At 40.8% G+C, this 15128-nt stretch overlaps 1 protein-coding gene across 1 annotated transcript in view; it reads left to right on the plus strand.

Annotated features, from left to right (window-relative positions):
* The window catches only part of CNTLN (centlein), a 969919-nt gene that overhangs the window by 644921 nt on the left and 309870 nt on the right, over positions 1–15128 (plus strand). Inside the window, exon 17 of the mRNA XM_053702639.1 lies at positions 2893–2983. Within this exon, the coding sequence (XP_053558614.1) occupies positions 2893–2983 (91 nt within the window). The remainder of the gene's footprint in view (positions 1–2892; positions 2984–15128) is intronic.

A 15128-nucleotide genomic window follows, 5' to 3' on the forward strand; every position in this document is an offset into this window, starting at 1 on the left:
ATCAAAACTTCTAAATTCTTGCCGTGTTCTTCACTCCTTTCCGCACTCCATGGTGGCTCAGTGCATGGAAGTAATCGTCTTAATGGTAGCGGCGATGGACATAGTGCCATTCGCGTGCCTGCATCTCAGACCGCTGCAATTATGCATGCTCAGTCAGTGGAATGGGGATTACACAGATTTGTCCCCTCTACTAAATCTGGATCAGGAAACCAGAGATTCTCTTCTCTGGTGGTTATCTTGGGCCCATCTGTCCAAGGGTATGACCTTTCGCAGACCAGTTTGGACAATTGTAACAACAGATGCCAGCCTTCTAGGTTGGGGTGCAGTCTGGAACTCCCTGAAGGCTCAGGGTTCATGGACTCAGGAGGAGAAACTCCTCCCAATAAATATTCTGGAGTTAAGAGCAATTTTCAATGCTCTTCTGGCTTGGCCTCAGCTAGCAACACTGAGGTTCATCAGATTTCAGTCGGACAACATCACGACTGTGGCTTACATCAACCATCAAGGGGGAACCAGGAGTTCCCTAGCGATGTCAGAAGTCTCTAAGATAATTCGCTGGGCAGAGACTCACTCTTGCCACCTGTCAGTGATCCATATCCCAGGTGTAGAGAACTGGGAGGCGGATTTTCTAAGTCGTCAGACTTTTCATCCGGGGGAATGGGAACTCCATCCGGAGGTGTTTGCTCAATTGGTTCTCCGTTGGGGCAAACCAGAATTGGATCTCATGGCGTCTCGCCAGAACGCCAAGCTTCCTTGTTACGGATCCAGGTCCAGGGACCCAGAAGCGGCACTGATAGATGCTCTAGCAGCGCCTTGGTTCTTCAACCTGGCTTATGTGTTTCCACCGTTTCCTCTGCTCCCTCGTCTGATTGCCAAAATCAAACAGGAAAGAGCATCAGTGATATTGATAGCGCCTGCGTGGCCACGCAGGACCTGGTATGCAGACCTAGTGGACTCTGCTTCTGAGACAAGACCTTCTAATACAAGGTCCTTTCAATCATCCGAATCTACTTTCTCTGAGACTGACTGCATGGAGATTGAACGCTTGATCCTATCAAAGCGTGGCTTCTCCGAGTCAGTAATTTATACCTTAATACAGGCACGAAAGCCTGTCACCAGGAAAATTTACCACAAGATATGGCGTAAATATCTTCATTGGTGTGAATCCAAGAATTACTCATGGAGTAGGGTTAGGATTCCTAGGATATTGTCCTACCTCCAAGAGGGTTTGGACAAAGGATTATCAGCTAGTTCTTTAAAGGGACAGATTTCTGCTCTGTCTATTCTTTTACACAAGCGTCTGGCAGAAGTTCCAGACGTTCAGGCATTTTGTCAGGCTTTAGTTAGAATTAAGCCTGTGTTTAAACCTGTTGCTCCTCCATGGAGCTTAAACTTGGTTCTTAAAGTTCTTCAAGGGGTTCCGTTTGAACCCCTTCATTCTATTGCTATCAAACATCTTTCATGGAAAGTTCTTTTTCTGATGGCTATTTCCTCGGCTCGAAGAGTCTCGGAGTTATCTGCCTTACATTGTGATTCTCCTTATCTGATCTTTCATTCAGATAAAGTTGTTCTGCGTACAAAACCTGGGTTTTTACCTAAGGTGGTTTCTAACAAGAATATCAATCAAGAGATTGTTGTTCCATCATTATGTCCTAATCCTTCTTCAAAGAAGGAACGTCTTTTGCATAATCTAGACGTAGTCCGTGCCTTGAAGTTTTACTTACAGGCTACTAAAGATTTTCGCCAAACATCTAACCTGTTTGTTGTTTACTCTGGACAGAGGAGAGGTCAGAAGGCCTCGGCAACCTCTTTCTTTTTGGCTTCGGAGTATAATCCGTTTAGCCTATGAGACTGCTGGACAGCAGCCTCCTGAAAGGATTACAGCTCATTCTACTAGAGCTGTGGCTTCCACCTGGGCCTTTAAAAATGAGGCCTCTGTTGAACAAATTTGATACTTTTGCTTCTTCGGAGGCTGTTTTTGGGAGAAAGGTTCTACAGGCAGTGGTTCCTTCCGTTTAAGTTCCTGCCTTGTCCCTCCCATCATCCGTGTACTTTAGCTTTGGTATTGGTATACCACAAGTAATGGATGATCCGTGGACTGGATACACTTAACAAGAGAAAACATAATTTATGCTTACCTGATAAATTTATTTCTCTTGTAGTGTATCCAGTCACCACTGCACCCTATGGTTTCTCCTTTCTCGGCTTGTTTCGGTCGAATGACTGGATATGGCAGTGAGGGGAGGAGCTATATAGCAGCTCTTCTGTGGGTGATCCTCTTGCAACTTCCTGTTGGGAAGGAGAATATCCCACAAGTAATGGATGATCCGTGGACTGTATACACTACAAGAGAAATAAATTTATCAGGTAAGCATAAATTATGTTTTTTGTGGTATTGTACACCAGAAATTATTTTTTATATTGTTTAAAATTGTATAAACAAATATTTAAAGGGATATGTTACTAATTTTTTGTCTATCATGTATAAGAAAATGCAGCACTTATACTTTTTATGCAAAACTTTTTTTACATTAAGTAATAACATTAAATGCAATGTTAAACTGACAAGGAGTGCATGGTGTTGTGTATAACTCAGTCCTGGGACTCTCATGCCTATTGGCTGATAGGGACAACTTAGAAAGAAAAGGTTAATTTTATGCAGCACAGGAACAACGATTTAAAAAACAAACAAAAAAAAATCCAAAACAATACATTTGAAACAGTTTTGCAATTTATATGGTACAATGTAGATGTTTGAATAACTCCTATGTTGTTTTTGTTGCATTTTGCCAATAATACTAGCAATAGTAACTGTCTAGAGAATTTTTTAAAGAAAATCTTATAATTTGAAAGCATTACATTATTCACAATATGTTTTTTTCCACTTTGCAGGACATTGCTCCTGAAAAAGTACCCAGAACTCAAAGAGAAATAAAAAAAGAAGGGTTTATTCTCAAATATAACACATCGCCAATAAAAACAGGTGAGTTAATTTTATTGAGAATCTGATGATATGGATGAATCTAATACTCCGCAAACAAGCATACAATACCAATAATTATCCTTCATGTATTTAGATACATGTAATTAAAAACAAGGATCTATGAGTCCTGGAATAAACAATCTATGATTACTATGACATTATTACTATGACAATCACTTGACAGTTATGAAACTCCTTACTTGAAGGATGGGAGCCCCTATTTCAAATGAGGGTTCTTGTGATATAGTTCTATGGTTAGGGGTAAGGTTTTTTTTATTTTTATTTTTTAGAGCAAACTTGCAAAATAGAACCGTTACTTAGAGGTATATATATCATTGTGACATTAATCTGGCAATTGCATAGACACTGGACTTCTCTAAAAGAAGTAGTAGCAATAAGTTGCACATTTAGAGGGGCAGGTGACCCCTAGTTCAAAAGAGAGTAATTCCCTCTTTGAAATACGATGCCTGATTCCTATTTAATTAAACTGGATAGGTAGATTGGTGTGTATGATAGCACTCCCATAGAAAAAATGCATGGTGCTTATTTGGAAAGGTCACTGTTCAAATGAAGGGTGCTGTATCCCTCTAGGTCAAATGGGGAGGTAGAAGAATTAATTAGAGCCTTTGCTCCATAGACAAAACAGCATTTTACCTGTCACCAGCATCTTACATGGACATGAAAATCCTTATATAAAATGATAGATTACTTGGTCTTCCCAGCTAATTACTTACCACGCTAGATCCCTCTCAAAAGACAGTCTAGAAAAAAAAAAAACACACCCCTTTTTACCTAAAGATTACTTTTATTACACATCCCCCTCACCTGGAAAGTTTTTGTGTAGGCTTTGGCTTTTCAGTAAGCCATCTTGGCTGCTTACACCTCCTTTGCTGCCAATATTCTCTGGTGTCTTAAGAGATTTGCTGTAGACCCTCTTGAAGTGAGACTGATCTTGTGGCTGCTATTTTGGCAAATGGTATCCTCCAGGGTGACTTCACTTGTATAACGTAAGGGTTCACATCACATGGACATGATATTTCTTTCATGTAATTAACAAGAGTCCATGAGCTAGTGACGTATGGGATATACATTCCTACCAGGAGGGGCAAAGTTTCCCAAACCTTAAAATGCCTATAAATACACCCCTCACCACACCCACAAATCAGTTTTACAAACTTTGCCTCCAAGGGAGGTGGTGAAGTAAGTTTGTGCTAGATTCTACGTTGATATGCGCTCCGCAGCAAGTTGGAGCCCGGTTTTCCTCTCAGCGTGCAGTGAATGTCAGAGGGATGTGAAGAGAGTATTGCCTATTGAATGCAGTGATCTCCTTCTACGGGGTCTATTTCATAAGGTTCTCTGTTATCGGTCGTAGAGATTCATCTCTTACCTCCCTTTTCAGATCGACGATATACTCTTATATTTACCATTTCCTCTACTGATTCTCGTTTCAGTACTGGTTTGGCTTTCTACAAACATGTAGATGAGTGTCCTGGGGTAAGTAAGTCTTATTTTCTGTGACACTCTAAGCTATGGTTGGGCACTTTATTTATAAAGTTCTAAATATATGTATTCAAACATTTATTTGCCTTGACTCAGAATGTTCAACTTTCCTTATTTCCAGACAGTCAGTTTCATATTTGGGATTATGCATTGAATTATCATATTTTTTCTTACCTCAAAAATTTGACTTTTTTCCCTGTGGGCTGTTAGGCTCGCGGGGGCTGAAAATGCTTCATTTTATTGCGTCATTCTTGGCGCTGACTTTTTTGGCGCAAAAATTCTTTTCCGTTTCCGGCGTCATACGTGTCGCCGGAAGTTGCGTCATTTTTTGACGTTATTTTGCGTCAAAGATGTCGGCGTTCCGGATGTGGCGTCATTTTTGGCGCCAAAAGCATTTAGGCGCCAAATAATGTGGGCGTCTTTTTTGGCGCTAAAAAATATGGGCGTCATTTTTGTCTCCACATTATTTAAGTCTCATTATTTATTGCTTCTGGTTGCTAGAAGCTTGTTCACTGGCATTTTTTTCCCATTCCTGAAACTGTCATTTAAGGAATTTGATCAATTTTGCTTTATATGTTGTTTTTTTCTTTTACATATTGCAAGATGTTCCACGTTGCAACTGAGTCAGAAGATACTACAGGAAAATCACTGCACAGTGCTGGAGCTACCAAGCTAAGTCTGCTATAAACTTTTGGTATCTGTTTCTCCAGCTGTTATTTGTATTGCATGTCATGTCAAACTTATTAATGCAGATAAAATTTCCTTTAGTACTGTTACATTACCTGTTGCTGTCCGTCAACATCTAATTTTCAGAGTGTTCCTGATAACATAAGAGATTTTATTTTTTAAATCCATTAAGAAGGCTATGTCTGTTATTTCTCCTTCTAGTATACATAAAAGTCTTTTAAAACTTCTCTTTTTTTCAGATGAATTTTTAAATGAACATCATCATTCTGATACTGATAATGGTTCTTCTGGTTCAGAGGTTTCTGTCTCAGAGGTTGATGCTGATAAATCTTTGTATTTGTTCAAGATGGAATTTATTCGTTCTTTACTTAAAGAAGTGTTATTTGCATTAGAAATAGAGGATTCTGGTCCTCTTGATACTAAATGTAAACGTTTAAATAAGGTTTTTAAATCTCCTGTAGTTATTCCAGAAGTGTTTTATCTCCCTGATGCTATTTCTGAAGTAATTTCCAGGGAATGGAATAATTTGGGTAATTTATTTACTCCTTCTAGACGTTTAAGCAAATTATATCCTGTGCCATCTGACAGATTAGAGTTTTTTGGGACAAAAATCCCTAAGGTTATGGGGCTGTCTCTACTCCTGCTAATGTACTACTATTCCTATGGCAGATAGTACTTCATTTAAGGATCCTTTAGATAGGAAAATTGAATCCTTTCTAAGAAAAGCTTACTTATGTTCAGGTAATCTTCTTAGACCTGCTATATTTTTAGCGGATGTTGCTGCAGCTTCAACTTTTTGGTTAGAAGCTTTAGCGCAACAAGTAACAGATCATAATTTTATAGCATTATTATTATTCTATAACATGCTAATAATTTTATTGGTGATACCATCTTTTGATATCATTAGAGTTGATGTCAGGTATATGTCTCTAGCTATTTTAGCTAGAAAAGCTTTATGGATTAAACTTGGAATGCTGACATGTCTTCTAAGTCAACTTTGCTTTCCCTTTCTTTCCAGGGTAAATAATCATTTCGTTCCTTTCCTCACAACAAGGAACAAAAGCCTGATCCTTCATCCTCAGGAGCGGTATCAGTTTGGAAACTATTTCCAGTTTGGAATATATCCAAGCCTTATAGAAACCTATAGCCAGCTCCTAAGTACCTATGAAGGTGCGGCCCTTATTCCAGCTCAGCTGGTATGGGGCAGATTACGTTTTCTTCAAAGAAATTTGGATCAATTCCGTTCTTAATCTCTGGTTTCAGAAACATTGTTTCAGAAAGGTACAGAATTGGCTTCAAGTTAAGGCCTTCGGCTAAGAGATTCTTTTCTTTCCCGTGTCCCAGTCGACACAGCAAGGCTCAGCATTTCTGAAATGTGTTTCAGATCTAGAGTTGGCTGGAGTATTTATGCCAGTTCCAGTTCTGGAACAGGGGCTGGGGTTTTATTTTATCTCTTCATTGTACCAAAGAAGGTCAATTCCTTCAGACCAGTTCTGGATCTATCATTATTGAATCGTTATGTTAGGATACCAACATTCAAGATGGTTACTATAGGACTATCCTGCCTTTTGTTTAGCAAGGGCATTATATGTCTACAATAGATTTACAGGATGTGTATCTGCATATTCCGATTCATCCAGATCACTTTTAGTGTCTGAGATTCTCTTTTTAGACAAGCATTACCAGTTTTGTGGCTCTACTGTTTGGCCTAGCCTCAGTTCCAAGAATTTTTTTCAAAGGTTCTCGGTGCCCTTCTTTCTGTAATCAGAGAATAGGGTTTTGGTATTTCCTTATTTGGACGATATCTTGGTACTTGCTCAGTCTTCTCATTTTCGAAGAATCTCATACGAATCGACTTGTGTTGTTTCTTCAAGTTCATGGTTGGAGGATCAATTTACCAATCAGTTCATTGATTCCTCAGACAAGGGTAACCTTTTTAGGTTTCTAGATAAATTCAGTGTCTATGACTCTGTCCTTGTCAGACAAGAGAAGTTTAACATTGATATCAGCTTGTCAAAACCTTCAGTCACAATCATTCCCTTTGGTAGCCTTATGCATGGAAATGTTGGGTCTTAGGACTGCCGCATCAGATGCGATCTCCTTTGCTCGTTTTCACATGCGACCTCTTCAGCTCTGTATGCTGAACAAATGGTGCAGGGATTACTCAAAGATATCTCAATTAATATCTTTAAACCGATTTTACGACACTCTCTGACATGGTGGACAGATCACCATCGTTCAGTTCAGGGGGCTTCTTTGTTCTTCCGACCTGGACTATAATCTCAACAGATACAAGTCTTACAGGTTGGGGAGCTGTGTGGGGGTATCTGACGGCACAAGGGGTTTGGGAATCTCAGGAGGTGAGATTTCCGATCAATTTGGAACTCCGTGCAATTTTCAGAGCTCTTCAGTCTTGGCCTCTTCTGAAGAGAGAGTTGTTCATTGTTTTCAGATAAGACAATGTCACAACTGTGGCATACATCAATCATCAAGGAGGGACTCACAGTCCTCTGGCTATGAAAGAAGTATCTCGAATTTTGGTTTGGGCGGAATCCAGCTCCTGTCTAATCTCTGCGGTTTATATCCCAGGTATGGACAATTGGAAAGCGGATTATCTCAGTCGCCAAACGTTGCATCCGGGCGAATGGTCTCTTCACCCAGAGGTATTTCTTCAGATTGTTCAAATGTGGGAACTTCCAGAAATAGATCTGATGGCTTCTCATCTAAACAAGAAACTTCCCAGGTATCTGTCCAGATCCCGGGATCCTCAGGCGGAGGCAGTGGATGCATTTTCACTTCCTTGGAAGTATCATCCTGCCTATATCTTTCCGCCTCTAGTTCTTCTTCCAAGAGTAATCTCCAAGATTCTGAAGGAATGCTCGTTTGTTCTGCTGGTAGCTCCGGCATGGCCTCACAGGTTTTGGTATGCGGATCTTGTCCGGATGGCCTCTTGCCAACCGTGGACTCTTCCGTTAAGACCAGACCTTTTGTCTCAAGGTCCTTTTTTCCATCAGGATCTGAAATCCTTAAATTTAAAGGTATGGAGATTGAACGCTTGATTCTTGGTCAAAGAGGTTTCTCTGACTCTGTGATTAATACTATGTTACAGGCTCGTAAATCTGTATCCAGAGAGATATATTGGAAGTCTTATATTTCTTGGTGTCTTTCTCATCTTTTTTCTTGGCATTCTTTTAGAATACCGAGAATATTACAATTTCTTCAGGATGGTTTAGATAAGGGTTTGTCCGCAAGTTCCTTGAAAGGTCAAATCTCTGCTCTTTCTGTTCTTTTTCACAGAAAGATTGCTATTCTTCCTGATATTCATTGTTTTGTACAAGCTTTGGTTCGTATAAAGCCTGTCATTAAGTCAATTTCTCCTCCTTGGAGTTTGAATTTGGTTCTGGGGGCTCTTCAAGCTCCTCCATTTGAACCTATGCATTCATTGGATATTAAATTACTTTCTTGGAAAGTTTTGTTCCTTTTGGCCATCTCTTCTGCCAGAAGAGTTTCTGAATTATCTGCTCTTTCTTGTGAGTCTCCTTTTCTGATTCTTCATCAGGATAAGGCGGTGTTGCGAACTTCTTTTGAATTTTTACCTAAAGTTGTGAATTCCAACAACATTAGTAGAGAAATTGTGGTTCCTTCATTATGTCCTAATCCTAAGAATTCTAAGGAGAAATCGTTGCATTCTTTGGATGTTGTTAGAGCTTTGAAATATTATGTTGAAGCTACGAAATCTTTCTGTAAGACTTCTAGTCTATTTGTTATCTTTTCCGGTTCTAGGAAAGGCCAGAAAGCTTCTGCCATTTCTTTGGCATCTTGGTTGAAATCTTTAATTCATCTTGCCTATGTTGAGTCGGGTAAAATTCCGCCTCAGAGAATTACAGCTCATTCTACTAGGTCAGTATCTACTTCCTGGGCGTTTAGGAATGAAGCTTCGGTTGACCAGATCTGCAAAGCAGCAACTTGGTCCTCTTTGCATACTTTTACTAAATTCTACCATTTTGATGTATTTTCTTCTTCTGAAGCAGTTTTTGGTAGAAAAGTTCTTCAGGCAGCGGTTTCAGTTTGAATCTTCTGCTTATGTTTTTTGTTAAACTTTATTTTGGGTGTGGATTATTTTCAGCAGGAATTGGCTGTCTTTATTTTATCCCTCCCTCTCTAGTGACTCTTGTGTGGAAAGATCCACATCTTGGGTAGTCATTATCCCATACGTCACTAGCTCATGGACTCTTGTTAATTACATGAAAGAAAACATAATTTATGTAAGAACTTACCTGATAAATTCATTTCTTTCATATTAACAAGAGTCCATGAGGCCCACCCTTTTTTGTGGTGGTTATGATTTTTTTGTATAAAGCACAATTATTCCAATTCCTTATTTTCTATGCTTCGCACTTTTTTTCTTATCACCCCACTTCTTGGCTATTCGTTAAACTGATTTGTGGGTGTGGTGAGGGGTGTATTTATAGGCATTTTAAGGTTTGGGAAACTTTGCCCCTCCTGGTAGGAATGTATATCCCATACGTCACTAGCTCATGGACTCTTGTTAATATGAAAGAAATGAATTTATCAGGTAAGTTCTTACATAAATTATGTTTTCACCTCATTTCAACTGGGAGTGCTTCATTTTCTGGCATTTTAATCTGTCTTTATGGCAGTTTTTTTTAAATTTATATCCCCATTTTGTTTTTTATTCTGATCTTTTTTTCTACTACTGTATCTAAAAATTGTGTATTGTGTAGCAAACCTGCATGGGAAGGTAAAAACATGTGTTTCACCTCTATTGGTCAAGCGTTTGAAAGAAAACTAGTTTTTGCCCTTTGAAAGTATTTCAAGAATCTGATTTTGATATTGAAACAATTGACCCATATATACAGTACATCATGCTTTTGAGACATCTGACTTTATAGGATACTTGGTGTATTGAAAGCCAAACTTCTGTCTCTGCTGACCGATATAATACTCAGCCTGTTTTCACCTCAGAATTTCAGTTTTTTGACCCCTTTAAGGATATTGCTATGTCTGAGTTTTCTAAATCCAAAAAGTAAGTAAAGTTTGTTTCTGATTTTTGTTTATGCCCCTCCTGAGGTTATTGAATGCTATTATATGACTTTCTAGAATAATGTTTTTTTCCATTCAGCGGACTCTGTGGCTTTTAAAAATGTAGGGCTGGATTACAAGTGAGACTCTATCTTAACGTGCACCCTTAAAGAGCACATATTAAATAACCAAGCATTACAAGTGGCTGGGTAATGTGATGCAAGTTTGCGGTTTCACTTTGCACTAAGCTCAATTAACCAGAGGTCAGACCTCTGGTTAAAAAGAAAAAGTTGACCCAATATCCCCCAAATAAAGAGAACACTGCTTTACAATAAAAAATAAATATGAAATTTTTTTAAGCTGTTATAAGGGGTTAAAGTGATGAATTGTGGAGTGTTTGGAAAAAAAAGCACCTAAAGTGCTTTTAAATGGAGTTCAATGGGGGGGCTGTGTTTTCTCTATAAATATATACACTTATATACATATATATTTTCTTCTTAATATGGGAAGAGTCCTCAGCTGCATTCCTTACTTGTGTGAATTACTGAACCTGGCCACCAGGAGGAGGCAAAGACGCCCCAGTCAAAGGCTTAAATACCTCCCCCACTTCCTCATAACTCCAGTCATTCTTTGCCTTTCGTCACAGGAGGTTGGCAGAGAAGTGTTAGGAGTCTCTTATGGAGGTTAGTACTCTTCGAGATGGGACTGTAGTTTTAAGTAGTCCTGTCAGCCTCTCAGTGAGAGCATGGATGAAAGTTAGAGTCTGGAAATGCAGGGAGAGTCTTTCAGCAAAACCATCCCCACTCATATTAACACCCTTACGGGTGATTAGTCATGTTTTCCAAGTACCACATACATACATAAAACAGCTCCATAAGCAATCAGCGTTGACGAGTTTCGCTGCCTACTTTCTTCACTCAAGCCCATGTCAGAAGCAACGCTACTCTCTGTCAAACTTGAAGGATCGTGTTACTGTTCTACGGCATAGATTCTGGTAAGATCATTTCATTTTTTTATACATGTATGATAATGCAAGAAAATCAAGGGTCAATATCTCCTGAGGGGGATTATTGAACAGTGGGGAATAATCTTATATGTTTATTTGATTTTATGCTGCTTTTATGTGTGAGATGTTATGGGCTCATGGGCTGTTATGGAATATACAGGTTTCACTTTCACTTTGAGAGCTGTGCAGCTTACAAGCTTGGCGCGCTTTTTCTCTTAGCAGGGACGGTCCTGCATTGTGCACCATGTGATTCATTCCCTCTTTCCTAACCGGGTGTCTATCAGAGAGGTGTCCTAAATCTCTGTACTGTCTGGGTCATAGGAGGTGGTGAGTGCCCCAGCCATTGGGGTATAAGGTGCCGTTTGTTTTGAAAATAAAAAAAGATATTTTATTTCTATAGTTCTCCGGTTTTTGCACTAGCGGTAAAGGATTCTGTTACTTTAGAGGGTACTCCCTCTATTCCTTAAGTGTAATTCCTGTTTATATTGTGAGGAGGCCTTAGATCTGCCCTCTCAATTATGTTCCATATGCCTTGATAATGTGATAAAATCAAACCTATTTGATACCACTGATAGGGTTATCCGAGGATGAAGTTCCTTTCTAAGACTTCAGAGTATGAACATTCTGGGTCGGAGTTTGCTGCCTCTAAACCTCCGGCTGCGGAGGAACCAGACTTTAGTTTTAGGAATTTGCGCTTTCTTCTAAAGGAAGTTTTTGGCAAATTCAGAGGTTCCAGAGGCCAATATGCCTGATGAACTTTTGATTCCTAAATTAGATAGAGTTTAAGGAAAAGGGTGGTACCTTATCCTTCCCTGCTCCTGTTAGATAGCGAACATTATTAAGACTGAATGGGACAGGATTGGATTCCTTTTTCCCCTCTTCTCCCTTTAACAAATTGTTCACGGTCCTGGACTCTCAATGGAGTTGTGAGGTTTCGTCACTAAAAGGGGATGGCGCTATCTTCACCCTTGCTAAATGTACTACTATCCCGATAGGATAGCTCTTCGTTTAAAGAGCTCATGGATAACTGGAAACTCTGTTAAGAAAGATGTTTCAACATACAGGATATTTGTTTCAACCGGCGGAGGCTGTTGCCGCGGTTGCTGGAGCAGTTACCTACTGGTGCAACTCCTTACGGGATTTGATCGAGGGGGAGGGTCCCTTCGATGTTATTCAGGAAAGAATTAAGGCCTTGGGGGTTGCTAATTCTTTTATCTGTGATGCTAATAAGCAGATTTTTTGACCTGAATGCTATGGCTTCAGCTTTTTCTGTTCAGGCCCATCGGGCTCTGGCTGAAGTCATGGTCTGCGGATATGACTTCTAAGTCATAAGTAAGTAAAGGAATGATTTTGTTTGGTCCAGGTCTGGACTCATTTATCTCCATGGTCACAGGGGGCAAGGGTACCCTCCTACCGCAAGAGGGGACAAGGGACAATTTTGTTCGGATAAAGCCCATGTCAGCAGTCCTCCGTTAAGCCAGAGCAAAACAAGAGCTCTTGGAAGCCGGCTCAGTCCTGGAATAAATCCAAGCAGAGCAAGAAGTCCGTTGAGTCTAAGTCGGCATAAATGGACGGTCCCCGGTCTTTTTCAGGATCGTGTAGGGGGCAGACTTTGCTCTTTTCAGTCGCTTGGTTCAGGGACGTGCAGGATCCATGGGTCCTGGAGGTCATAGCTCAGGGTTACAAGATACCACCCAAGGGCAGATTCCTCCTCTCTCTCCTGTCTTCCTGACCAGAAAGGAGGGAAGCCTTTCTTGGGTGGGTACGGGATCTGTCCTCTTAGGAGTTATTGTCCCGGTGCCTATCGCAGAGAGAGGTTTGGAATAATATTCAAACTTTTTCGTGGTCCTAAAGAAGGAGGGAACTTTCCACCTGATTTTGGACCTAAAGTGCTTAAACAAGTTTTTAAATGTCCCCTCGTTCAAGATGGAGACAATAAGGTCCATTCTTCCCCTCGCTTGAGAAGGGCAGTTTATGACCACGATAGATCTGAAGGATGCTCCCTTCACGTACCAATCCTCAAGGATCACTTCCAGTTCCTAAGGTTTGCGTTCCTGGACCAGCACTTCCAGTTTATTGCACTTCCGTTTAGTCTAGCTACGGCTCCAAGAAATTTTTCGATGGGTGGACCATTAGGAATCTCTCCTCTGTCTTCTTCGATCCCATGGAGAGAGTTCTCTTGTATCAGGTACCAGGGTAGAATTCACGGGTACTATAATAGAATGAGAATATTTCTAACAGACCAGAGACGTTGCAAGCTAGATTCAACATGTCTTGCCCTCCAGACCTCCTTAAGGCCATCAGTGGCTTGGTGTATGGAGGTGTTTGGTCTAATGGTGTCCAGCATGGACATCATTTCCTTTGCCAGGTTTCACCTCAGACTGTTGCAACTGTGCATGCTGAAGCAGTGGAACAGCGATCATTTGGATCTGTCGCAACAGATTTCTATGGACAACCTATCGAGAGAATCGCTTTCTTGGTGTTTTTGTCTCGTTAACTTGTCCTGAGGGACGTCCATCTTAAGACCATCTTGGGTGATTGTGACTACAGTTGCGAGTCTGTCAGGATGGGGAGCGGTTTGGGGTGCCAGGAAGGCATGCGGCCTATGGACTCAGGAGGAAAGCTCCCTCCCAGTCTCATTTGGCTCTTCGGGCGATATACAATACTCCGAAGGCTTGGCCTCTGCTGGGTTTGTCCCAGTTTATCAGATTCCAATCAGACAATATAACCTTGGTGACTTACATCATCCATCAGGGGGGAACGAGACACTCCTTATCTCTTCTTTTTCTGCGATCCACATTCCTGGTGTGGACAACTGGGAAGCGGAGTTCCTCAGCAGACAATCCTTTCATCTGGGGGAATGGTCTCTCCATCCAGAGTGTTTACGGAGAGTTGCAAGAGGAATATCTTATGACGTCTCAATACCAAGCTACCCAGATATAGGTCGAGGTACAGGGATCCTCAGGCGGAGCTAACAGATGTATTAGCGGTGCCTTGGAGGTTCAATCTAACTTATCTTTTTCCGGCCGTTACCACTACTTCCTAGTGTAATGGCTCGAATCAAGCAGGCGTCAGTGATACTGATTGCTCCGTCTTGGCTGTGAAGGATATGGTTTGCGGATCTAGTGGGGATGTCGTCATCTCCTCCGTGGAAGTTACCTTGTCGCAGGAATCTGCTGACCAAGGTCTCTTTGTTCATCAATGTCTAAATTCTCTGAGGCTTACTGCGTAAAGATTGAAGGCTTAGTCCTAGCCAAGAGAGGGTTATTTTTACTCTCATTCAAGCTCGTAAGCTGGTTGCTCCTAGCATCTATTATAAGGTGTGGAGGACCTACTTATTCTGTTCTCCAGGATGAACTGGAGAAGGGCTTTTCTGCAAGTCCCCTGAAGGGACAGATTTCAGCCCTGTTTGTGTTACTGTACAAGCAGTTCACCGAGCTTCCAGATGTGCAGTCATTTGTTAAGGCTATGCTAGGATCAGGCCTGTGTTTAGATCTAATGCTCCTCCTTGAAGTTTAAATCTTGTTCTTAAAGTTTTGCAACTGGCTCCGTTGGATCCTATGCATGAAGTAGGCATTAAATTGTTGTCTTGGAACGTTCCTTTTCTACTGACTATTGCTTCTGCGCGCAGAATATCTGTGATTGCTGCCTTGCAATGCGTCCCTCCTTATCTGGCTTTTCATGCTGATAAGGCTGTTCTACGAATTAAGTTAGGTTTTCTTCTTAAGGTTGTGTCAATTCTCAACATCAATCAAGAGATTGTGGCTCCTTTCTTATGTCCTAATCCTTCTTCGTCGAAGAAATGTAATTCTGGATGTGGTTTGGGCCTTGATGTTTGTTCTCCTTTCCGGGAAGCGTAGGGGTCAAAGGGCCTTCTCGACTTCCTTATCTGTTTGGCTGAGGAATGTC

This window comes from Bombina bombina, chromosome 2, assembly GCF_027579735.1.
Source record: "Bombina bombina isolate aBomBom1 chromosome 2, aBomBom1.pri, whole genome shotgun sequence".
Classification (NCBI taxonomy): domain Eukaryota; kingdom Metazoa; phylum Chordata; class Amphibia; order Anura; family Bombinatoridae; genus Bombina; species Bombina bombina.